Here is a 27,948-nt window from a genome sequence, read left to right on the forward strand (position 1 = left end):
AAAACGGAAATAAAGAGATAAAAACACTTATCTTAGACAGTGGTAAGGATTATGTGATGATAGATGTTTAGCATCTAGCACAAAAGTCTCACATATATAATAACAAATGCTCATAAAATTATTTGTCGAATTCGTGAATTCTTATGGCAATAAAAAGAACAAAAGGAGTCGGAAAGTCTAGGTTTCAGACCTGACTGTCACTATCTCCCTATATGACTCTGAGCATACCATTATCCCTTTCTGAGCTTCAGACCTGATTTGCAAGATTTGGTGGCTGGTCTTGGTGATTTCTGTGCTTCCTTCTGGCTTTAAGATTGCTTCTCGATAGATCAAGCACTCTCATACACTACTGGTAAGATGGGTAATCTGAATTAACAAAGAACAATTTGACAATATCTTTCTATTCTTATTTTACAGACAAAACTGACACAGAGAAGTTAAATAACTTGTACAAAGTTGCACAGCTAGTTAGTAGAGCCGGGCTCTGAACTCAGCCAGCCTTACTTCAGTCATACCCTCAAGCTCTTAACCATCCACTATTCTCCTTAGTGTTCTTACACATTTCTTCTTCAATTTAACTTAAATATTTTATAGTTCCTGTCCCTGTTAGAATTTTCTTGCAGCTATAAATCAGAAAGGACTTTTTAAAAATATGTATCCTATACCCATGAACTTGTTCTTTCCAAGACAACTGATATTTCCTTCACTGCAGTGCATTATTAAATGCTTAAGAGTTTGCCAGTTTCATTCACAAAATATAGGGATAATAATATTACCTATCATCATAGGTCTGTTTTGAGGATTAGGAGACAATAAGTGTCAAAGATTTAACACGGTGCCAGACCCATAGTATGTAATAAATGTTAATTAATATTGTTATTATCACTGTGGAAATAAAACTTCTATAAATGGATGAACATATACAGTATTACTAGATAGGAAAATTCCGTAATAAAAAGATGCTAATGTTGGTATCATCAGATTTCTTAATCTTGCCACTGACCCTGGTACGTTTAATTTACACTTCTCCTACTACTAGTGAAGTAAAGAAATGTGTATGTTTTGTGCAATACCTTTCATGTCTTTAGCCCATTTTTCTATTGGGTTGTTTATCATCTTACTGATTTGTAGGATTTTTGTCATCTCCTAATGCTAACTCTTTGTAGGTTATATGTGTTACACATATTGTCTCCTAGTTTTTATCTTTTCATTTTAAGATGTCTTTTTCTTAACTTAAAAAATCAAAGTTATCAAGCTTTTATTTTATGGATAGTGTTTTCTGTATCTTGTTTGCAAAGTCCCTACCCAGAGATCAGAAAGGTATATATATTTTCTTCTAGAAGATTTATACTTTTGCTCTTGACATTTAATTTCTTAATCCACCCCAAGTTTATTTTGTTATGGCGTGAGGTGGGGATCCCGTTTTACTCTTTTCCCCTAAGGACAAGCAATTTTTCCAGCTCCATTATTAAATAGTCCCTCCTCTGGCTGTTGTATAACAAAATGCTGGTCCACATTTGCTCAGTGCATAAATTACTCCGCCTACCAATCTATAACTAAAAAAGAGAACTTTCCCATATCCACAATGCAAAGATTAGAAGAATCGCTTTATAAATTTCTCTTTCTAGAGTTCCTCATTAGATAACAACTTTAAACTCTGTCTAAGTTAAAGGATAGATAAATGTTTAACACCTAAAATGGGCTACTTGTTTATTTATTTAAGATTTTAAAATTGTAAATGCTTTCACAGATCAAGTCATTAAAAAAAGATAGTAAAGACAGAATTAAATCATCTAGTCGTGACGCTTACCTGCCTGCCTCATAAACCCTGTCTATGAGCTTACAGAACAAAGCACTGTGTACCACCGGGGTACACAATGCAATCATTTACCCCATCAGTTCTCTCTTTAGATGAAAAAAAGCAGTTTGTGCAATAAGAAACATAGAGGCAGCTAAAAATAATTGCATCCACTCAACAATGCTTGGTTGGCTTTTCTCCCACTACTGTGAGCTAAATATAGACTGTCTAAAGAATTTTATGAACTCCAAATGCTATATCCACATATCGTGGATATACTCCTGGCCAGAGGTGGCTAGAGGAGAGAAAGCAGCTCAGGCACATTCAGAGATGACTAGGTTAAGACAGGAGCCTCTGAGTAGACACCACTAGCCATTCTTTGCAGACTGGGCTAAAAGAGGTAGGGTAAGAAGGCAAAGTGAAACAGGAGGCCATTCAATTACAGGCTCATACAATAGCCTCATGCTGTTTCCTGACAGCACACAGAGGGCTCTGGCAAACAGACGCATCTTGCAAGCCAACCTCAAACTCCTCACGCACCACTTTCCTCGACTGAGAAGAGGCCAGCTCCTGCAAAACAGCTTAAGAAGTAGCCTGGAAGAGGCACTAAATCCAAGTAATCAGCTTTCCTCAGTTAACCTCCTGCCTGGTTGGGAAAGACCATGGGAAGACTTAGCTGCTCTGAGGTAGTGACCACATAGCTCCTCAAACTCCCCAAAAGTCTCCCAAATCTCTTCCTGCAGGTCATGATGCCCGTTCCCAGCCCGAGGTTCCTAATACCAAATCACAGCCAGCCCCACCCCCTATTCTATCACCATTTTATTCACTGAAGGGGAGCCCAACACACAGATTACAGGGAAAAAGATAAGTGAAGGAGTAACCTGAGAAAGGAGGGGCAAAAGTAGAAAACAAAGAAGGACTCAAGATAGAAAGAAGTAACACCCCCTTCTTTACTCTTCTATCCTCTGCTTGCTTCCCCTGAATAGCTGAGGACAAAGTACCTCTTTGCTGGCCTCAGACCGTGAACCCAGAAGAGAAGCACAGGACAAAGGACGCCTCACGGAGGCAGCTCAGCACTCTCACTTGCCCAGGGCCAGCTGAGCTCATGTGTTGGTATAAAAAACAAAGGGCTTTTCACAGACTTGTGATGCCCGAGGATGGGCATCTGATGAATTCTGATATAGAGGGAGTCAGGGAATGTACACTCTCCAGCCCTATGGATAAAGTCCCTTTTACAAATCAAGCCTGCCCCCCCCCCATTGCGCCCCCCCTCCCCTTGTACAGGCCCAGGTGAATTTCCCCATCCTGCCTCAAAGCTTCCTTCTAGCAGCGCAACGACACCACAGGATGTGCACCAAAATATTGAAAGGAGCTGTATCTGGGTAGTAAAATTTGAAGTAACTTTTACTTTATTCTTTATGCTTTTGTGCACTGTTAGAATGTTTTAATATAAACACGTATCATTTCTGAAATATCCCAAAGTTGTCATCACTCTCTACTCATTATGTGCACCTTTCCTGGTGCTTTGCTCCTTGAGAAAGTCAGTTCTTTCCTCCTCAGCCTCAAGTTTCTTATGGGAACTACACAGACTCAGACACCCCAGATGTTATCTGCTAAAAAAATCACCGTAGAAAATATCCAGCTATGTAACTGCCCCCACAGATATATGACCTTTAGAGGGACAGTCTGGATTAAGTAGGTCTCTGAAAACCCAGAACTATTTACTAAGTATAGACAGGTATTCTCTAGTCCCACTGTCACCACTTCTTCCCAAATAGACACAGGGAGAGGCAAAGGATGCAGCAAAGATGGAGAATATTGCAAGAGTGAAAGCCTCAATACCCCACGACAGAGTAAACGTTTAGGTTCCTAAAACAATCCATGGTTTCTCAAACAATCCCACTACGAAAACTACTGATCTCCTAGCAGCTTCTTCAGACACCCACATACGAGTACAGGAAGCATACAAAGAATGATGCTGAGACATCCTACAGAGAACAGAACTTGCCCCAAGTATAGAGCAAGCCAATGCCAAAGATGAAAATAAAACTAAGAAATCTGGCTTCTTGCCCAGTGACCTATATATTAGATTATGCATGTAGCATGCATGCCTTTTGATTTTGCACCTTCAACCATTTTTTGTTGTTATTCTTAGTTTGACTTTATAAAATTATAATTAGGTTTACTAGGAAGAGGTGTCAATACTGATATGCACTTGTTTAGAGCAAACAACAAAACACTCCCCATTCTCTAATCTCTGGTATCTACTCTTCATGTATATTTATGGGTAGACAAATACCCAATACCCCAAGTCACTGGTTTTCTCAATCATTTACATCTTTTCTTCCTTAATTAATCTTATCCCATCCCAAATAGCACAAAGCTCTACAGAATCAAATGAGCCAAAGGGGTGGAAATGAAAGAAGCTACAAAGAAGACATTTTAATTCTAAAACGAAGGGAGAGAAAAAAGAGTAACGAGATGCTTTTGACTATAATTTAAATGTTACAGGTGTGATCTAATTATCGCAGTTTCATCAAGCATGCTGCCCAGACGTGCCCAACAACACGAATTCAATTCATGAGAATGCTTTCTTCTTTGGAGGTCCCTTTACTCATATGCTTCAGTTACATCCAAAACACATCTCCCCAAAAAAATTCCAATGGAGAGAGGAAACAGAGTCATATTGACACCATTGCATATATATTCCAAAGTCTTCTTCCCAGGCCTTTCTAATGACTAAGAAATGCAGAGTAGAAAACCCTTCTCCCAGCCAGTTTCATACCAGCCACAAAATGACCTAAAAAGGTAGACCAGTTCTATTGGTAATTCTAGGAAAACAAAACAATCTTATTCCTAATTATGCTTTAACTCTATTTAGAATGAAGTAGGAAATAAACATATAAATACGTATTTTTAATCCATTCTTCTGGTAGTTGAAATAATAGGAAAGAGGAGCAGGCCACCCTCACAGCAAGAGGAGAAGCATTCTCTCAAGGCCTGCCTATCTTTTTTTTTTTAATCTTTTTTTAGTTTTAGTTGTACAAAACAATGTAATAGTTAGACATTTATACCCCTCACAAAGTGATAACCTCCCCCAATCTACTACCCCTCTGACACTGAATATAGCTGTTACAACTCCTTAGACTATATTCCCTATTTTGTACTCCACCTCCCGTGACTGTGTGTGTGTGTATATATATATATATATATATATATATATATATATATATATATATACATATACACATATACATATATATGTATATATATATATATATATATACACACACACATACATACATATATACACATATATATATAATTATATTTGACATTCAGTATTATTCTATTTCAGCTTCAGGTGTACAATGCATTGGTCAGGCATCTACACAATCTATGACGTGACCCCCCTGATGAGTCCAGTGCCCATCTGGCCCCTTACATGATCTTTACAACATTATTGATTATATTCTCCACACTGTATTTCATATCCCCGTGGCTATATTATGACTACTAATTTGTACCTTCTAATCCCTTTACCTGCTCCCCCATCTGCACCCCCTCCCACTAGCAAACACTGAAGGCCTTCTTATACTGAACACGGAAAGCTTTAAAGCTGACTCAGTACCACAAGAATCACTACGATCAGGTCAACTTTTACAGATCAACTGTGGCCTGCAGAAGAAAACCACTGATTTCTTAATACATGTCTGACTACTAGAATAGTTACAAAATTGTATTTTGTAGGATTTCCTTAAAATAAAGGAGGCCGAAGGTATAGAAATAAAATACAATTTAACATGTATAATTAACTATTAAAGTTCAGTGTTGAGAACACAGGGATTCATGGTGCTACTTTTTGCGTACGTTTCAAGTTTTCTATAATAAAAATATTTTCTAATAAATACATTTAAAAGTATGTAAAATAGTGTGTTTGAAAAACTGTATAAAAAAGGCAATTCACAACTGTATAAACACAGACATTACAGAGTGTTATGTCAGGTGATAAAGATGACAAGTGTTTCTGGAATGATATAAACTGAGCCTAATGTTCATTGTTTTCACTTTTTTCCTGGAAAGCTATTAATGTTCCCCAAACAAATGAAAAGAAATTGGTGATACCACCCTGGGCACATCCCGAAGCCCTTCTGTCCCCACCCCATCCTAGACTGGACGAGAGGCATTAGGACTGCTCCACATCTCTCACCTCTTGAGGCAGCTCCAACTTTGACCGGTCATCCAGGCCATTGGAATGCAAGCCCATCAGGTATGGAACAGGAGCATCTAAGAAATGTAGGAGAGAAGCCGGGAGAATAGGGACATAGACGTGCTGCCACTGGAAAGGAAACATGAGTGCTGTAATTGTCTCCGCCACAGTCATCAGCCTCTGGTAATCTAGGTCAAAACAAACACACACACACAAACCAGTCAAAAACGAGGCACTTGCATCCCAAATAGCAAGTGAAAACCTTCAATATAATTTCACATTTAGAAAGGATCAGAATAAACTTAAGCAAAGGTAAGCACAGAGTGTGATTCCCTTGTGGGTGTTAGAGAGACAACCCAGAGACCTCAAGAGATCACAATTTGAAATATAACCCCCATACAGGTCCCTGCTTGTAATGAAATTTAATATGAAAATATAATAGCAATCATAAATAGCACCTTGCTCCATATACTAAACCAGAACGTTAAGTAGATTGTCTTAAGCAGAAAGCGGTTGAGGAACTGGAATGAAAACAGTAGTGTGGCTCTCCATTCAGCATGGAAGCCCAAACGGGCTCTTTTACACTCAGATACGTCTACGTTCTGTAAGGAGCTGATGTGAGCTTTGCCTTCAAGGTCAAGCCCAAAGAACCACCAAGCACGCAGAAGCTGGTTTTCCACACTACTCAAGTCTGCCCTCCACCTGGCAACCTGTTTATGAAAATAAACAGTAAACTATGAAAGCAAAAAGAATTGTTTCTCTGAAAACAAAATTAAGTGCTTTGAAAAGACTCAGTAATGCAAAGCCACTAAAAAATACTGTGAGTGAATTAGGCATACCGTGAGGCAACATAGTACAAAAAATTAGGGAAAATTACAAAAAAATCTACCATTAGCCTCCACTCTGGTTCTTTTGCAGTGTTCTTGAGTTCTCACTCCATTAAAAAAAAAATGCTGTCTGGAAAACCTAGTTAGTGCATGAATTATAGGTACTGTTTATGAAAAAAAAAAAAATGCAGACATCGGATTTGTGGACCCCTAATCAAAGGAATGCAAACCCTTCATCAAAAGATTGGTGACTTTACACTCATATGTTTTAAGTTAAAATAAAATGTTTAACGGATATATGTAACATTTTTAGGATTCTCGGCCTTAAATGACTTTTTCAATTATCCAGTTCACATGAGATAAAGAACTGCTCTACCTACAATTTAAAACAACCACTAAAAAAATATGGTATTAAAAGAAACTATCTCCATGTGGCTCAAAGAACAAATATTATCCAGTAGTAAACAAACTGGTCTACACAAATTAAAAAAAAACACACACTGCTTATAACTGCCAACTTAGTCACCCAAAGGGTTATATTTTTAGAGTTTTACAGTTTTGCCTGCATTCCTTTTCCCTAACTCACACCTGTTTCCTATTCAGAAGGCAGGACAGGCAGTGGGCAACACCAACTGTGAGGGGTGACAGCATATTTTTGGAGGGCCAGAGAGATTTTCATCCACATAGGCCTTTGAATCATAAATAAAAACTATTTCAAGAAAACCAACCTGAATCCTTTAAAGTTCTCTTTTAATAACAGAGTGCATAACCTACATCCAATAAAAGGCCACTCCATTTTAGCCTCAGCCATGCTCAACAATGGCCAGGAAGTTTTTGGAAAAAGCTTTTTCTTGACTGTGCTGAACATAACTTTGGGTCCTGAGCTCAATTTGACTCTACACAAAAGCTTTCTCAATTGCCTTCAAACCTCTTACAATTCTTATTATGGATACAATAACCCATATTCTGGGAAATATAAGAAGGAGCTCTCATGGAAAAATGTCGCCTATCATATTTCTGGTTTTAATCCTCTTTTTCCCAACTCTCAACATCCCCAGTGCATTACAGGTGCCTAAACGCCACTGCACCTTCTAACACCCTATCTGGTTTGGTTTCCTCCTCTCTGTTCTGTTCTAAACCAGTCTTCACTACTCACCTATGTCTCTGTTCAAAGTACTTTTGCCAAGCTCCAGTCGAGAAACAGTAACTAAGAAGGCAGCACAACTTACCCAAGTCTATCCTTCACCTAGAGATAGGAGTCTGAAACTTCATACTTTAAACCAGAAGCTGCAAAGTGAAGCCAATAGAGTCAGCCAACAGATGCTTTCTGTTTGGCCTGCACTGTTTAATAAGAACGTCCTTGCCAATGTTTAAAAATCAGAGATTTAACATAAAAAATCTGGGTCCTTATGAAACATTGGAAAATTAGCAACATTAGGCCAGCTTTCCCACAAGGAATTAATTGGAGCTAATTAGTTGCCGTCCACTTTAGACGTGTTATGTGCTCTTCAACTCAAAGTAGTCTCCATTGCTTCACCGTTGAAATGTATCCTGAATCCAACCATTTCATATCACTCCTCTGTTACCTCTGTTACCTTCACTGTCACAGCCAACATCATCTCTCACCTGGATTACTGCAAGGACCTCCTAATGGGACTCCTTGCTTTCCTCCATATGCCCTTTGGATATAGCCTCTTAATACAGTAGCTAGAGTGTTCCTGTTAATAAGAGTAAGTTATTCATTCATTCAACAAACATTTGTTGAGCACCCATATATACCAGCTACTGCTCTAGTGTTTGGAGTACATCAGTCAACAAAAGGCAAAACGCCTGCCCTCAGGGAGGTAAAACATCATTCCTTTGCCCATGGACCAAATCTGGGACATTCTGAGCACCAAAGTAAATAATTATAGTAATGTATAACCTACTGAATAAAATTAAAATCTACGAGTCCATACAATAATAAACTAACAAAGAAATAAGAAAGATGGAATGTTCTTCCTTATAGCAAAATGCCAATTAATAAGTATAGAAAAATCACCATTTGTAACCATCATGGTTGTAACTGATATCAGACTAGAATCATCGATGCATGTTAAAGCCATTAGGCAAAACTTTGAGGAGGAACAGTAAGTATATTTGCACAGTTTCAAAGTATCTCCCCATAAATTACTTATTACAATGGGAAAAAACACGACTTTCCAGTTAAGAAATTTGGCAACTATCATCTTACCCAAGTGATCACATTAACATTAGCAAAAAGGGACAAACTGACATCATGTGCCTCCTGTAATGATAAAAATAGACATTGTGTCTCCTCATATAATACACTGAGAGAATGACAACATAACTTCTGTGACACTCCAGCCAAAAATTTGTAACTTGAAATCTAACCATGAGAAAACATCAGATAAAGCCAAACTGAGGAACACTCTATAAAATGCCTTGCCTGTACTCTTCAAAAATGTCAAGGTCATGAAAGACATAAGGAATGGACAACTAAAAGCAATGCATCTTATGGACTAGATCCTGGATCAGGATTAAAAATCAATGATCACAACAGACATTACTGGATAATGGTGAAACTTGAATATAGTATTGCATCAATGTTAAATTTCCTAAATTTGATAATCATACTATGGTTTTGTAAGAAAATGTCCTTGTCCTTTGTGAAAAGTTGAGGCATTTAGAAATCAAGAGACATGGTGTCTACAATGACTCTCAATGGTTCAGTTATTTTCACACACATACAGAGACAGAGAATGATAAACAAATGTGGCCAAATGTTAACAATTGGTGAATTGTTCTTCAAAGAGTTCTTTGAATACTTCTTGAAACTCTTTCATAAGCTGGATATTATTTCAAAATAAAAAGTCAAAAAACTTAAAACCTCCAATGACTATGCATTCAGAGTAACAAAGTCCTTATAATGGCCTACAGGACTGTACAATCTGGCCTCCTGTTAAGTCTCTAATACCATCTGCTACCAAACTCCTGCTGTCTTGCTCCGTTCCATCCCCCCAGCTTCCTTACTGTTTGTTCTTGAACAAGCAAGCAAGTTCTTGTCTTAGAAACTCTGCTTCCTGTCTCCTTTGCCTGGAATACTTTTCCTACAGATACTGACGTGGGTCACAAAGAGAAGCCTAATCTCTGTATTAAAAATTGGAACTTCCCTTCCCCAAATACCTTTGTGTCTCCTATTTTATTTTTCTCCATAGACCTTATTACCACCTTATATATTATAAATTTTATGTATTTATTTTATCACTTCTCTTTCCTCACTAAAGTATAAGTTCCATTAGAGGAAGGATTTTTCCCTATTTTGTCCACCACTGTATCTCTAGCCCCTGGAACAATGCCTGGCCCACAGTAGGCTCTCAATAAATATATACTGAATGAATGAATTTTACGTTACTTGTCTGGCTCATTTAAAAAAACATGTTTCCTTCTGACCTATTTTATTCTTTTGCTCACATCTGCTGCTCACATTCACTTAATTTCTCATTTATAAAAACAATTCAGTTGTAACAAATAAACAGAAAGAAGCAACACATTCTCATTTTCTCAAATACCCTTTTTCAAATATATAAAGGTTCATCACTTAAGAATCCTCAATTTTACTGTCAGGCTGCAGAACAGGCAGGAACAACTCTGCAGAATGATACAGCAGCACTGATGGAAAGTCAGCATCCTGTGACCATCGCCTCCTGGCCCCCTTTTCAACATCAATCAGAAGGGACACTGGGAGGCAGGTGTTCCCCTCCCAGACTGAAGTGCCCAGTAAGAGGCTACGATAAAAGCCAATGAGAAATGGTACCCATCTCGTGTTCCATTGGTTAGCCATCCACCACGTACTTGCAAAACATCTAGGTTTTGCTCAAACTGTAAAGCCCTTGCCCTTTACAGTCAGCCCCACTGTATCTGATATGGAGAGAAGGGAGGTCCTCCCAGGGAGAGAGCGCTAGTAAACACTGACTTACGCTGCGAGTAGAGCAGGATTTGAAACTCCAGAAGAGCACAGGTAAAAAGCTGAAACACATTCTCCACCCCAAGCAGTTCAAAGACCTCTTTGACAGGAAAGTCAAATAGGGGAAGTTCATTGGTACTTGGTCTCTGACAGATTATTGGCCCATAGACCCCGGAAAACTTCAAGGACCGGCCGGGCGGTGGGAGCGGCACCTCGTAGAGGACATTGTAGATGTAGCTCTCAAGGGGCAGCGGAGGGGGCTGAGGTGAAGTGACCGCCTGGTGCAGCTGCTCCAGCACACTCCGACACGCTTTCATGAAGGACATGGGCGTGATGAGGCAGATGCACTTGGAGACATACAGCGTGTCCCGGCTAATGTCGTAGGAGTTGAAGCGCTGCAGCTTGGTCCCAGGAGTGCCTTCCCCATCCTCCATGCCACTGTGGTCTCGGCCCTCCGCAGGGAGAGCGCGTAGGACATCATACTCAGCGTTATGCATGTGGTAGAGTGTCTGCATGGCACTGCAGATCTGCTTGCTAGTCACTTCCTCATAAAATGTGAGGGCAAACCCAAATGTCCGAGAGCCATCCTCCCTTGTGATAATAAAGGCATGGAACTGGGGCTCCCTGGGATCGGCCTGGGTCTTAAATGCCAGCCCTTTGGGCATGCATAGCTGCAAAAGACAAGGAAACAAGTGGTGAGAATACTCACTGCTGGCCTCTTTTCAGAACACCACTGCTCTTTATTTGCTTACAGGACATCTACTGTGCAGGATGTTTGGGATATCAACATCAACACAGCAAAATATGTGCCCTAAAGATCTCCCATTCGAGACACGCAGCAAATAAAATGATGATGCAGTTACCAGGGCTATACAGAAGGAAATACAAAGTACTAGGGGAACGAAAAACAAACAACTCAGAAAAGGCTTCACAGATGAGGCTATGTTCACCAGGTAGCCAAGGGAAAGAATGGCATTTGAAGGGCTGAAAGAAAATGCACAAAGATAAGGAGGTAAAAGAAAGCTTGCAGAATTTAGGTAGGTGGTAGAGCATGACAGCATGTATTGAGAGATGATGCTAGAAATATATCTAAAAACCAGATACATGCAACTTTGTATCTAAAAATAAAGTTTTAGACTCTATAAGCTCATAAAATTTGTCATCAATAAAACCACTGTTCATAGAAAAAGAAAGGGTGCTCATTTCATTCAAAGCAAAGAGATGACATAATCAGGATAAAGATGTACTTTTTCCACTTGAACTCAGGTGAGTTACATACAGAAAGTTGGACAGCTAATTAAATTGACCTGAATCAATCAGTCGCCATTTTTGTTTTACACAAACCTGGACATACAAGTGAACTACCAGTAGCGTGGGTTAACAAATACAAGGACCTACATTATGTTATACCCATCAGCCCTGAACTTGACTTCCCAAAGTCGGGGTGTTTCTAGAATACAGGATGTTAAAATGAAATAAGCACTGGACTAGGCATCAAAACACGTGAGGCTCTCTAAGACTCAGTTCTCTCATCTGTGAAATAAAGATAATATATTATAATAGTTTACTCTGCCTACTTCACAGGGTTATTACATGCATCATACAAGATCATCCTCTAAAAACTATAAAAAGCTATTAAAAATTAATAGAGGCAGTACAAAGATGTGGCTAAGAGCCGAGCTCTGGAACCAGAATAAAGTGTTCAAACTCCAGCTCAACTGCTTCTTAGCCATGTGACCTTGAACACATTACTTAACCTCTTTGGATCTTAGTTTCCTCATTTGTAAAATATATATGTCTGTGTCTGTATGTGTATTTATTTAATATTATCTATATAAGGAGTATTTTAAGGAGTATTGTGAGGATTAAATGAGTTAATTCATGTAAAATGCTTATCACCGTTCCCAGCGTAAGGTGAATTAATCATCAATAAAGGTTAGCTTTTTCATAGTAGTATTTTTCTACATGTCCTATCTAAAATTACGATGAAACAAAAATACCAATTTCTGTCATACCACTCACATACAATGCAGACTGAGAAAACTGCTTTAAACCTCACTTTTCATGTAAACTCAATGCTATAAGTAACCAATAGCTCAGTACCACAAAAACAAGTTCACTAACCCATTACTATGTATTTGTCTGACACAACAGAAACACACTGTGACTTTTAGTATTGATATTCATACTCCGAATTATTTGATATAGTGATCAAAATGCAGTATCATGAACAATATGCACACAACCCCTTTTTTTTAAAATTTACTCTGTAAATTCTCATGTTTGTAGCTACAAATACTAACCATTCCCACTGCATCTTGGTCAAAGGGATTCCATTCTACATTCTCAGGGTATCGTGCAAGGACCTTAGACTTGAATGTTCGTCTCAATGGTGTCTGCTCAAAATTTTCTCCTGCAAGAAAAAGAATGAAGTAAATCACCTTCACGAAGTCCCTTGAAATCACAGGGTTTTGAATGTCTGAGCTTGGTATTCCAGCAAGGCACAGAAATGAAGGCCAAGCAAGGTGCAGAAATGCCAACCGTCTAAGAACAGGAAAGGCATTAAAGTTATTAGGTAAGTAGGAAGCTGAAAAGTGTAGCATGGTTAATACAGGACACCACCAGCTATTGTTCTTTTCATTAACATGAAAATGATTACTACAAACCCAACGGTTAATCTTCTTGGGAGAGAGGGGAGAAAGCACAAGGAATGATAAAGGATTATATTCATCTTTTTTTTTCCTGAAAGCAACATTTAGGTTGCTTAAAGTCAACTGGTAACAGCATAGAAGCATAAATGATTTTAAATTCAGAATCAAGTGTGCATTCCTATGATCTCTGAAAAAATACAAAGGGTCTAAAAGATTCAAGAACAGCAAGAAAGCAGATTTCAGGGTAAATCTAAAAAGCTATTTTGCCAATTCTGAATCATTTGAAATTTCTGACATTCTCCTTTGTTTTCCCCTTCCTTCCTCCTAAAAATATTAGAACATACTGAAATAAAAGCATTAAAGTGAAAAGAGGAAGAACCAAAGAACCTACCACCTAGAAGGATACAAATGCGAAAAATCTACAAGTCAAAAAAGGTACAAGAAAGTTGGAAGGTCAAAGGGTACAAAATGCCACTGAAGAGACATATATGTAAGAGCCACTAGAAAGCTTTGGATATTCTCAATTTTGTTTTGTTTTTACCTTCAGTTGTACTGGAAATGAAAGATCTGGCACCGTCCCTGGCTTTAGAAGCCTGTATGTACTGGCATAATGCTATATGACAAATGAAATAACAGAGTATTACAATAAAGCAGTATGATTCAAACTTTTTGACCATGACTCCAGTATGAAACAAATTTTTCATCATGAAGCAATAAACACACAGTATGTACTCATATATATAAATTTACCCAAAACAAAAATTTCACAAAATAATACTTACCCTCACTATGGGATGCTCTCTCATAATTTTTACTCTATACCATTAAAACCAAATATGCTAATTGCAGACCTACTAATGGTCACAATTCAGTTTGAAAAGCATTACAATACAGTATAATGGGATGACAACCTCAACAGACATCAAATTACTATAAAGTCACTAGTGCTTTGTCCAAAAGTATGCTGCCCCAAATACTGCTTTTCCAAAGGGGTTACAGAGTGGGGGACAAAATTAAGTGTTCCCAAATATGTCAAGCAAATAAATTTAGCAGGAGTCATAGAAAAATATGTAGAAAACATGATCAAGGACAATTCAATTGAATTCTATAATAGGTCTATAGAACTGAATTCTATAATAGGTAAATAGGTAACTAAGTAATCATGTTACACACGGGCCTAAGTACTGGGGGGACAGAGATGATCAGATGTAGCACCTGTCCTCAAGGCCCGTACTGTCAGATGTACAGGAAAACGAACATACACAAATAACCCTTTCATAGGAAAGTTATTATCAGGGAGGGTCCAGAGCTTGTCTATTTGGTCTAACCATTCAGAGCAACTTGTACAGGGTCCTGTTCATGTGCTCCAGTTGACAGAATAAATTCTGTGCCAACTAGTTTTTCTAAGTTGGTTTGAAACCCAAAAGGGCTGGTGATTACTAAGGAAGATGTATTCTTCACAACACAGAATTGGGGTGAACCTAAAATCAGATAGTTCTTCCCTCTAAATCATCCCAGAGGCATTGCAAAAGTTTCTTAAAAAGATTCGGTAATAATTCTAAGCCACCTGGTCCAGAAACTAATAACAATTCCAGTCCGAAAGTTACTGCTTTTGTAACTAAACCTTCACTTCCATTTTCTCTCAGGTTTTGCCTGTCACCATCAGAGGCCCACTTAATCATAATTTTCAACTTATGACAAAGATGCAACCTACTTTCTGTTGGTAAAGCAAGTACCACAATTTCAATTCCTCTCATTTCCTGATCCCTTCTTCAAAACTGATTTTTCTGAAACTCTTTTCCAGCAAATTTCAACTCTCAAAATACATTTGGTAAATCTTCACTGAAGAAGACTGGCAAAATCAGCAGGCAGCTGGTACCAGCGGTAGCAACAAAGGTCTACAGCTATGCAGAGCTGGCATCAGAGTCTGCAGTCACACCTGCCAGAGCCCATCCAAGGCAAGCCTGCACTTACAGTACAAAGTAATGAAACAGCAAGCAGACGACATAATGATCTTAGTCTATAGTCTGAGATTCTCAGAATGTATTTTTAAACTGCATTCAGTTCTAAGAAAAGATAAGGATTTCTTCCTGTTAAGCTTCTTTTGTCAGTTTGCACATTTCTCCATTACTAGACTAGAAAATCCCCTCAGTAAAAACCACGAAATATGTGAATATACAGTAAGTCCTCACTTAACATCATCAACAGGTTCTTGGAAATTGGACTTTAAGCAAAAAGACATATAACAAAACCAATTTTACCACAGGCTAATTGATACAAACTAGAGTTAAGTTCCTACGGTATATTCCTGGTCACAAAAACATCACCAAACTTCTAAATAAAGACCCAAAACATTTCTAATATTAAACATTGAAACAAATGTGAGTTACACAACATTTAAAAAAGATTTAAAAACAAGTGAGAGAATTCTTTTCCAAGCAGCTTATTCTGGTTCAGGGTCACTGGTGGCTGGAGTGGGTCGTATCTCACAACATAGGGCAGGACCCACTGTGGACAGGACCCTTCCATCACAGGGCACATCACACCCACACCCACGGCCACTGGGACACTGTAAACACACAAATTCACCAAACATGCACATGTTTGGGATGTGGGAAGAAACTGAAGTGCCCAGAGAAAACCCCTGCAGACATGGAAAGAACAAGCCAACTCCACAAAAGTCCCAAATCAATTGTTTTTCCTCATCAGTGTTATAACAAAACGATATTGGACAAAATGACATTATTCGAGGGCAGGCTGTATACGGGAATGTGTGCAGTTACCACCGTCCCATATAAAAGCCTTTAAAGATATTTTCCTAAGGTGGCTATGGGTGCCCCCTAGACATGCTGAGCTCCGGAAGGAGGGAGCAGGGAGGTGGGGCCAGTGAGAGGAGGCCCTGAGGGGCTGATGTGGGGTGTGGACAGAGGGGCGGGAGGGGAGGCGCAGGCAGACGTCCTCCCCATCACCGCCTCTCCACCTCCTAAAGAAGTCTTGTTAAACAGTCAGGCTCTGAGTAAAGGCCCCCCCAGACGGTGCCATCTTAGACAAAGCCCTCTGTGTAACAGACCGACCAGCAGCAGGAGCACAGCAGTTTCACTGTGGGGGAGAAGGGGGTGTACAAAGAAGAGTTATGAGGGCCCTGAGAACAAATCGTGTTCATTACAGCAACCCTATAAAGTGTCAGAAAAATAACAGAGGGAAGCGATTCACACACCTAAGATTTTTTTATTAAAAAACAATTCCAATTTTCATCATTTACTGCGGGCTGAGTTTTGAGAATCAGTGGAGACTTAATGCCGCAGGAACACCAACATGGCCCCACCTCCTGAAACCTATACATGTGGCACAGGCTGATCCCCAATTATTCAGACCTTTGCAAATTCAAACAATATTAGGAATATGACATCATAACCACAACTGTCCTAGAAACAACTAATTATTTGCCCAACACATACAGAGTACACAAACATCAGCAGGTCTGGACATCAGAACTAAGGCCCGTTTCTAACAGCTGCTGATAAATGAGTCAACTAGGTGTTGGTCTACCTTTGTGAATCTGCCACCATGAAAATACAGATAAATCACACCAGAGTTTTTTTAAAGCCAGCATGCCTTACTTACAAAGACTTCCAATAGATTCTCTAGTTGCTTGTTCTGCTTTAACCAAGCCAGAAACAAACTGGTATTTGTATTACTATTAGCCTATTGCTTCTAGTTTGATTCGAATAACTCTAAGTGAGGGAAGCTTATGCTGAGACGCCTCAAAGGAACCCCTAAACTCTCTGAAATGATTTACAAAATTTTGTATAAAGATATGTGCATTTTTCTGGGGAGAGAAGACAATTTTCATCAGAGTCTCAAAGGGTCCCGTGACCCAAGAAGGTTGGAAACCACAGTTCCACAAGTTTCTTCTAATTTGGGCAGGAAACATTTTGACCACTTCAGATTAACCTAAATGAGCAGGTTTTCATACAGTCTGAAATAAAACAGATGTGCTACTAAATAACCATTTTCTAGGTTGATGCTAACCCCAATTAGGACATTATTTTCTCAATTTCTATCATAAGAATCGTATGTTGATTGGATACAAAATTTTCTCCCTTTAAACATACACATGTTTAATTTTCTCCCTTTAAACATACACATTTAAAAAAAAGAAAAGGAGAAAAAATCATATCCTCAAAACTTCTATCTGAAGTAATCTGAAAGGTCATCAGAAAATGTTGACCCAAATCTCAAAGTTGCACATTTACAGCAAATGTATTACATTTGTGAGAAACAATGACAATTTGAAATGACAGAGCAGATATGATAGAACATGTCCCAAACAGCTACCTGAGAAAGACCCAATACAGTCAAATCTCAACCTGGTTTATATTGAACTATACAAAGCTTCTCCAGAGCATGTTAGCTTAGATTCAAGCAACATAAAAGTAACCATGATTTCCTACGAAACTGTTTACGAGACACATCTGTTATACCTATATCTTGGACTAAATCTACCAAATAAATGGGGTATTTCAATTTCTAACCCTATCAGTAATTAGAGTTGAGATACACTTAAGGAGCTTTACATAAATTTTAAAAAAAGAACTACAGGCATATTTATATCTGGCCTTTTAGAGGAAATGGGGAGGATAACATATTTATCTGTGAAACTACCTCTGAAAAAATTTGACTTTGTCAACAAAATAATTTTTACTAGTATGATGGGGGTTTTGCTTCCAGTCATGGCAAAGTAACTCCGATAAGACCAACTGTCTTTCACATAACTATGAACTCTGGACAAAATATAAAAAACAGCTACATGAAGGTACTGGAGAACGAAAAGCAGGCAGGTTCCAAAGGGGGAAGGAGGGTCAACAGCTGGAAGAAGGAATGACATGGTTTCCCCTTCTCCATGGCTTTTGGCCAGGCAAGTGTCAGTCGTGCCATGAGAGGCACTAAAATTCGGATAAAAGCCCGGAAGTCTTTCTAGCTTGACGAACCAGAGAACAGACTATATAAGGCAACCACTGAAGCTGGCAAGTGAGAGAGAGAAATTCCAGAGAAGTCAGAAAGGAGGTATCCCAAAACATGGATAAACTCTGCTGAAATCTCTGGATGATCTCTGAACCATGCACTCATGGAGCAAATCCCAAGCAACCAAGTTAGGGCTAAAAGAACTTAAGTGAGACTAAGCTGCTGCTCACTCCAGGGGAATGGTGTTTAACAAAACAAACAAAATTCAATGCTCTCTGTTGGAAGGTAACAGAATCCAGTGTCTACAACACACCATACTTAATGTCAAGGACACAGTCCAAAACTGCTCAGCATGGGAATGGGAAAACGTGACCCATTCGCAAGAGAAGAATCAATTAACAGAAACCAACCCTGAGTTGACCCAAATATTGGAATTAGCAGACAAGGATTTTAAAACAGCTACATCATAATGAATGAAAAAACAGTAGATCTCAACAGAGAAATAGACACTGTACTTCAGTGGACGGGCTTAACAGCAGATTGGAGCTGCAAAGAGTTACTGAACTTAAAAATAAATCTACAAAAATTATCCAATCTGAAATGGAGAGAGAAAAAATTAGAAATATGGGGGGTGGGGAGAGGAGTAGATCTGAGAGATCTGTGGGATAACAAGTCTAACATACATATAATTGGAGCCCTGGAAAGACAGAAGAGCAAATGAGATAGAAAACAGAAAATGTTCCCAAATTTGGTAAAAGATATTGTGAAATAATAGAATATATATACACCTGTCCCCAGTTCCTGGCACAGAGCTCCTGAAACCCTTCTAGTTTCCTAAATGATAAAAACACCAAGAGCATCTCTCATTCTAATACTTGTCTTTGACCTCATTCCTGACACAAGAATCCTGAAACCCTTGTAAATTCCTAAGTGATAAGAGCACTCGGAGCATCTTGTGTTCTATTGAGGTGACTCTGAGCGCTCTCTTGGATGGCTCCTGGAAGGGGGCTGGTCACCAGAAAGACCAAACCATGATTAGAAGCATGGACTTTTCAGCCCCACCTCGCCTTCTCCACAGAGGGAAGGGGACTAGAAACAGTTAATAATTGACGGTGCCTTCATGAAGCCTCCATACAATCCCAATAGGATAGGATTCAGAGAGCTTCCAGGTGGGCAAACACACCCACACTAAGAGGGGGACGCACCTCAATTATGCAAGGTCAGAAGCTCCTGTACTCAGGACCCTCCCAGACCTTGCCTATGTAGCTCTTCATCTGGCTGTTCATCTGTACCCTTTATCTTATCCTTTAATAAACTGGGAAACATAAGTAAATGTTTCTCTGAGTTCTGTGAGCCACTCTAACAAATTCATCAAACCCAAGGAGGAGGTCTTTGGAACCTCTGATCTATAGCCAGTTGGTCAGAAGCAAAGGTGATGGATAACCTGGGCTTGCAACTGGTGTTTGAAGTGAGAGGCGGGGGGCAGTCTTGGGGGACTCAACCCTTATCCTGTGGGATCTAACGCTATCTCCAGGTAGATAGTGTCAGACTGAGTTAAATTGTAGGACATCCAGCTGGTGTCCAGAGAATTGCCTGTTATGGGGAAAAACCTCCACACATTTGGAGACCAGAACTGTCAGAAGTTAAATGTTCTGTGTAATAGTAAAGGAGATACACAGTAGAGAAACACAGTAGGGAAGAACTGGGTTTTTCCCTACACAAAAAGGAAAAGAAAACTGTGTTTTTCCTTTTCAGATATAAATTTACAGATTCAAGAAGCTCAATAGATCCCAAGCCGGATAAATACCAAAAAAACATACACATAGGCACATCATAGCCAAACTTTTAGGGGAAAAGGGAGCGGGGGAGAAAAGAAAAATTTTAAAGAAAAAATCTTGAAAAAAGCCAGAGAAAAAGGATACATTACTTTAAGGAGGAAAGAAAAAAAAACAGATTGAAGTTACCACTGCCTTCTCATCAGAAACAAGGGAATTTACAAGACATGGAACAACACCTTACAAAGTACTGAAAGAAAGAAAAAAAAACCCTGTCAACCTAGAATTCTATAAACAGAAAAAGAATCCTTCAAAAATGAAAAGGCAAAATAAAAACATTTCCAAGTAAAACAAAACTAAGAGAATTCACTGCCTGCAGACCTGCACGACAAGAGTAAGAAAAGCCCATCCCAATAAATTACATACTGTCTGATTCCATTTATGTAACATTCTTGAAATGACAATATTGTAGACATGAAGACTGATGGCTGCCAGCGGTCATTGGGTAGGGGTGCCTATGAAAAGGCGACCCCAGGAATCCTTGTGATGATGGAACTGTTGTGTATCTTTACGGTGTCAGCGTCAATCTCCTGGTAGCGATAATGTACTCTAGCTCTGCAAGATGTCACCCCTGGGGAAACCGGAAAGGGGGTACAGGGGCATCTCTCTGTATTGTTTCTTACAACTGTATAAGAATCTACAATTATCTGAAATCCAAAGTTTAATATTTTTAAAAACACATTTTTAAATTAAATAAAAAGTTTTAAATGTGTTTAACAAGATGTCAAGGTTTTATAGCAGAGGCTGTAGCACTCAGAGCTACACTATGCACAGGACTCTGACAGCAGCTGAGCGTCCCTCTCTCCAGTCCCCGTACCCCAGCGTCACACCCACAGCCTCACCTCACCCCACCAACACCAATCTTATAATCTTAAGTCACATTGCCTACGGCTAGAGCAACGGAATTCCCTTCCTCTGGGAATGGACACAAGCAGGTCATTACACTAACCTTTTCATATTGATTGGCATTCTGGGATATCCTAGAATTGATCCCGTTGGTGACACAAGTCGCCAATCAGTGTCACTCATGCTACAATTAGTTTACTTCCTGCACTAAAAAATGTCACTGTATCTTTCCTATTACCAACACTCCTGAAGCAGACTGCCCGTCACAATAGTTATTACCACCAACTTTGCACTTCTATTTTTGGTGTACGTTGAACAACCAACTTGTAGTTTTGCCTTAAACTCACTTGCTGCCCCAGCATTTCAACTTTCTTTGCCTTCCAGATAATTTCTGAGCCCCTGTACAAATCAGAGGTCATCTTTGACTGACAGTGTAGTAAGAGAAGGGAATGCACATTTCTTTTATTAGTATTTTTTTCAGTTACAGCTGACATTCAGTATTATTTTATATTAGTTTCAGGTGTACAGCATAGTGGTCAGACACTTACATAATTTATGCAGCAATTCCCCGCATCAGCCTAGTACCCACCTGCCACTATACAGTTGTTGTAACACTATTGGCTCTATTCTCCATGCTGTACTTTACATCCCTGTGACTATTTTGTAACTACCAATTCTAGTGCTTAACCCCGTCATGTTTTTCACTCATCTCCCCAACCCCTCTCCCCTCTGGCAACCATCAGTTTGTTCTCTGTATCTATGAGTCTGTTTCTGTTTTGTTTGTTCATTTATTTTGTTCTTTACATTTCTAACTACATGAGAATTAACCTTGCTGTTACTTTTGGGTGACTACTTCATTATTACCAGCACTTTTTAAATAGAGACATTTCTGACACAGTAAGGCTAGCAGAGTTTTGGTAACTACAAAAAAACCATCTAACACTACTCTCCACTCATCGCTCTCCCTCACTTCTACATATGAGATTGAAGTAAATGTACAACTTCTGCAGCATAAAGTGAAGAAAAAAATTGCTCTTTGAAGAGACAGCCTATACTTTGGCCCCACATCACTAGTTGACTGTGGGGCTCTGGAATCAGACACCCACAAATCCCCAGAATGCAGGCAGTGAGCTGCCCCAACCTTGGACGGGCCACAGGCCTCTTTAAGGCATTAACTAACCCAGGAAAGCTGCTCACCATGCTTTTCAATGGAAGAGCATTAGAAATCATGTTACCACTCTGTTTTCCCCCTTGAGGCAGATTTGATCACTTTCTTTCTCAACATATTTTCTTTGTCAGATAGCATTAGATTTGTATATATGGCCATTACTTTTATTGATAATCTGCCTCCTGCCTTGACATCTTTCAGGCACCACACCTAACCAACTCATGCACCTAGTAATTCTAGAATGTACCCAGTTTTAACAAGAGACTGGGGTTTGAGAACCTATCCGGATATGCTCCAAACGATAGCTAGGACAGAATGTTGGTAGCAAGGTGTCAAGTGTAGATATTGACTCCCTTTCAGCCTATTTGAATACCCTGCAGAGCACACATCTGTCAAGCTAACACCTAAGTGCTGGCAAGGATGTGGTGAAAAGGAAACCCTCATACACTGTTGGTAATAATGTAAATTAGTCCAACCACTAAGGAGAACAATATGGAGGTTCCTAAACAAGTTAAAAATAGGTCCGACATCTTTGCAAGGCTGCACTTGTAGCCGCTGCTGTCTGCACTTCGCCATGCCGCCCAAGGACGACAAGAAGAAAGATGCTGGAAAGTCGGCAAGGAAGACAAAGACCCAGTGAACAAATCTGGAGGTGAAAAAGAAGAAGTCCAAAGGCAAAGTTCAGGAAAGCTCAACAACCTCGTCTTGTGTGACAAAGCGACATATGACAAACCCTGTAAGGAAGTTCCCAACTATAATATAAGCTTATAACCCCAGCTGTTGTCTCTGAGACTGGAGACCCGCGGTTCCTTGGCCAGGGCAGCTCTCATGAGCTCCTTAGGAAAGGACTTACTAAATTAGTTTCAAAGTTTAACGGGACAAACTTGTACTGAGTAGTAAATAAGCCATAGAGATCTAATTCACAGTATAATAAATATAGATATAGATAATACTATACTATAAAGATGTAACATGATAAATATTGCTTCAGTGGCAATCATATTACAATATATAAATGTACCAAAGTAACACGCTGTACACCTTAATCTTATAAAATTTAACATGCCAAACTTATCAAATAAAAATATGCTAATGGAAAAAAACACATACCAAAAGGAAGGGAAGAAGGAGTGAACTCTTAAAAATAAGTGAGAAAGCCTAGAATTCCAGGCCTAGTACAATCAAGACTTATGTAAATCATTTTTATCTTCATGGGCTCCAGTTTCTCCACCTTCATATAAGCTCCCCAGTTTCACCCCCCCACCATCCCTTCTCCCTCTTTACATTACCCCTACTAACTCACTTGTAGTTCTTCCAATATGGCATGCTTTTTCATGCCTTCATTCTTTTGTAGATGCTATTCTCTGCCTAGAATGAATTTCATACCCTTCTTTGCCTATTAGCCAATCTACAATTATTCAAGTGAGTGCTATCAAAATCTATGGTATTCCAACAATGTTGCCATTTCTCCTCCAAATTCTTCTGGGACTCTTCTGTGGGAGCTATTGTTAGAGCGATTTACTGGTCATAAAACAAATCTGCTCCTTTGATTGTAGTTCATGACAGGAGTTTTCATTTCCTTTACTAGCTCCTAGAACTGACATCAGTACTCTATGTGTGGTAACTGATAACTAACATCATTTAAAACAGGACTATCCACTCTTTGTTTTTGTTTTACAGTAGCTCTATTAATGCAAGCTAAAAATCACAACTTTTTGTCAACTAAAGCACACTTTTACCGTAAAGCAAACATGCAGCCAACTAAATGCCTTACATTTTAGTGTTGCTATTAAGTCACATCTCCTTTCTATACTTCTACTTTTGCAGCACCTATTTCACCACACAATTCAAATCTCTCTCTTATCCCCAGGTATATCCTAACCATTCCCATCAAAACATTCCTGAATACAAAAATGGCAGCTGACAGTATTCTCTTCTCCCAGTCTACTCTAATAAAAAGAAGGTGGTCAGTCTGACCTAACAGATTCTTAGTGGGTCCACGTTGGCTCTTAATAATCAAAGTTTCATGTTCAATAACCATATCCTTAAACCATTCTAGATTTTGACTAGGAATACGTCCAGCTCTTACTTTCTCAGTGTTGAAAATGTCTTTTTGTGGTAACTCCATGATTCCTTAGTTTACTGACAGTGAGCAAACAATCTTATCCCAAAATTCTTTCAGAACTCTGGGCGGTAATTTGTCACGGTCAGGAGACTGGAATTTATTCTGAGATTAAATGCTCCTATATAAATGCTTAATGATCTCAGGTTTCAGTCTCCTCTTACCAGTTCTATCCTTTATAATTTATAGATAATTTTCATAACAATGAGGGGGAAGCTTCTGGGGCCATTTTACTCTTGGAGATATTTGAAAAATGTGGTTATTTGGGATTCCACACTTAAGAGTATCACCAGTATAAAATACCCTCTTGAAGAAATATTTAGCAAAATGAAAGTTTCTGCTGGGGTTATTTTTGTTGTTGCTGTTCTTCGAAACCAACCCATAAAATTGCTAGAGGAAGCAAAGATGCTACCTATAACAGTTCTTACCACAGCAGCAAAAACCGAACTAGCCAATCTATTACAAAATGAGGCTAAAGAAGGATTTGGAAAATGAACACACCTCTGCTACCATAAAGAAAGAAAATGTGCCAAGCCAAAATTTAAATTCTTCCTAAAGGTGAAAACATTCCCACAATTCATCACCATATCAGCCCACAAATAGCTACTTATGTGCAAGACACTTAATCAAAACAATTCACCCAGAACCTCACATCATACATCCTCTCAACAAATCAAGGCTATAAATATAAGCAGTCAAAGTAATGTTTTCTCCTCTTGGCCACCGTGGAACTGAGACCTTGTCTACCCATAATCAGCATTCTGCTACATTACTACATTATTCCATTCTCAGCTGAGTTCCTATTACGGGGTCTGATATTAAGTTTGTGAACTCATCCTAGAAAAAGTGCTACATACTTCATTGCTGAATATCATTAGGGTCACCTTCGAAGTACTCCCCCTGGGAAGCTGTGCACCGACACTAGTGCCTAGTCCACCCTTTAAAGCAGTTTTGGAACTCTTTTTCTGGAATGGCCATCAGAGCTGTCATCATATTATCCTTGATGTCCTGAACGTCATCCAAATGTCTTCCTTTCCTTTCAATTTTTCCTTTATCTTCAGGTAAAGAAAGAAGTCACTGGGGGCCAGATCAGGTGAGTAGGGAGGGTGTTCCAATACAGTTATTTGTTTACTGGCTAAAAACTCCCCCACAGACAGTGCCGTGTGAGCTGGTGCATTGTCGTGATGCAAGAGCCACAAATTGTGGGCGAAAAGTTAAGGTCGTCTAACTTTCTCACGCAGCCTTTTCAGCACTTCCAAATAGTAAACCTGGTTAACTGTTTGCCCACTTGGTACAAATTCATAATGAATAATCCCTCTATATCAAAAAAGGTTAGCAACAACGTTACAATAAGTTCACAAACTTAATTGTCCCATCTCAGATGTACTCATACGTAGCTCTATGCTGAGTATTATAGAGACATTAAAATTTATCACTTAAAACTAACCCCTCCTGAAATTCATGAACACATCTGATAAACCTGTATCTCTTGCTCAAGTTGGACAGGCCTCCCAAATCTGCAGGGGCCTCTCATTCAGATGAAGCAAGGAAGGCACTACAGTATATCCTGTGGAACACACTCTACAGTGGAAGAAACAGGACTTTAAACACAGGCAAATCTAGATTCAAATACTAGTTCCACGTCTTGTTGAATTTTAAGTAACCTGCTCAAGGTCTGTGCTCCTTCTATAAATCTCAGTTTGCTCATCTGTAACATGGGGATAATAATACCTATTTCATAGGCCTATTGAGTAGACTAATTGAGTTAACATATGTAAAGCATATGGGACACACTTGAAAGGAGCACAACAGGTACTCAACAAATATTAGCTTTTTTCCTCCCAAAAGGACAGCTATACATGGCAAGAGTCACCTCTAAATCTTTAACCATGAAAATAAGACACAAAAATGCCCTGGAAATTCCAAAATGCTTCCCAAGAAGGAAGCCTCTATTTCATGAAAGTGACAACACCCACCGCTTCAGAGAATGCATACCAAAGCAGAGCCCAGGGCAGCAAAAGTGGCTGTATCCAGAACGGTGACACGTCCCTTAGTCCAAGTTTCAAACCACAGCTTATAAAACAGGACCACCCAACAGCCTCTTCCTCCCCAGATCACACAGGAGATTTAAGCATCTAGGAGCCTCCAGCCAGGTTACCCTCAAAAACAAAAGAAATTTTTTTTTATCCTTAAGACTTTTTATAGTAATATTTTTTGTTTTTACAGAGTTTCCTCACCACTAAAATTTTACCAATTGGTACTAAATCAAAGCACAAAGACTAGCATTTGTTTTACTAACTGTGTATTAAAAGCACTGTCTTGGTCATATCAAAAGCCTTGTTGTACTTCAGGCCCAGCTGTGAGCGCAATGGAAATGTTTCTCTTTTACTTTGCAGAATGCTGAAAAATGGCACATACACACACAAAAGAAGGTGGTGGAACGTTTTTCAGGCAGTACAAAGTGTTATAGCATAGTGTTTAAGAGAACAAGCTCTGGGATTGCAGATCTAAGTGTGAAAGGCGAAACAAGAAAGCCTTTAGGAAGAAACACAGAACACTTTTGTGACCCTGCAATAACAAAGATGTCTTAAACAGAACACAAAATGCACTAAACATAAAGAAAATTAATAACTTGAACTATATTATCACTAAAAGTTTTTGTTCCTCAAAAGTAAGACATCATTAAAAGAATGCAAAAGAGACAGATTACAAGAAGAGATTTTCAATACAAGTAGCTGACAAGACTCACATGTAGAACACGCAAAGGACTTAAATCAATAAACAAACAAAACAAAAAAAGACCACCTGGAAGAAAAATGGCAAGAGAGGATGTACAAATGTCTGATAAACTTTTGAGAGGTGCTCAACTTCATTAGTCATCCAGAAAATACAAATTTAAGTAATGCAGTACCACTCCATAACAACCAGAATGGCTCAAATAAAAAGGAATAAGTCAAGTGTTGGTGAGGTTCGGGAGCAACCTACACTCGCATGGACTGCAGATGAAAATCTAAATTGACACAACCACTGTGGAAAACAGTATGGCAGTAGCTACTAAACCTTAACATACACCTATGACCCAGCAATTCCACTCCTGTGTACATACTCAATAGACCAAAGGACATGTTCACAAAAAAAGGCACATACAAGAATGTTTATAACATGTAACTACTGTTATACTGAAAATCTAGAAACTACCCACATGCCATCAAGAGAATTGAAAAATAAGTTGTAGTATGGAAAACTATAGAGCAGTGAGAATGAATAATCTAAAACTACATGTAATAGTGTGAATGAATCTCTCAGACATAACATTGTGTGACAGAATCCAGAAACAAAAGAGCACACAGTGTACGATTACATTTATATAAAGTCCAAAGACAGGCAAACTAATCTATGCTATTAGAAGTCAGAGCAGCGGTTACTTTTGGAGGATGAGAAGGGTAACTGGAAGGGGCACAAGAAGGATTCTGGGGTGCTGGCAACATGAGTGTGCTCAGTTTATGAAAATACATCACAGTGTACACTTTGATATGTGTACTTTACTGTGTACATAGTT

The 27,948-nt window shown here is 39.0% G+C and overlaps 1 protein-coding gene across 2 annotated transcripts in view; it reads right to left on the reverse strand.

Annotated features, from left to right (window-relative positions):
- The window catches only part of DENND5A (DENN domain containing 5A), a 77,358-nt gene that overhangs the window by 34,957 nt on the left and 14,453 nt on the right, over positions 1 to 27,948 (reverse strand). Inside the window, exons 2-5 of one of the 2 annotated variants that reach the window (XM_019728807.3) lie at positions 13,995 to 14,066; positions 13,106 to 13,215; positions 10,816 to 11,473; positions 6,009 to 6,196 (exon numbers count right to left, since the gene is read on the reverse strand). In XM_019728807.3, the coding sequence (XP_019584366.1) occupies positions 6,009 to 6,196; positions 10,816 to 11,473; positions 13,106 to 13,215; positions 13,995 to 14,066 (1,028 nt within the window). The remainder of the gene's footprint in view (positions 1 to 6,008; positions 6,197 to 10,815; positions 11,474 to 13,105; positions 13,216 to 13,994; positions 14,067 to 27,948) is intronic. The other variant, XM_019728812.3, reaches the window with a different exon arrangement.

Source organism: Rhinolophus sinicus, chromosome 14 (genome assembly GCF_057876585.1).
Source record: "Rhinolophus sinicus isolate RSI-liver-muscle chromosome 14, RSI-T2T, whole genome shotgun sequence".
Lineage (NCBI taxonomy): Eukaryota > Metazoa > Chordata > Mammalia > Chiroptera > Rhinolophidae > Rhinolophus > Rhinolophus sinicus.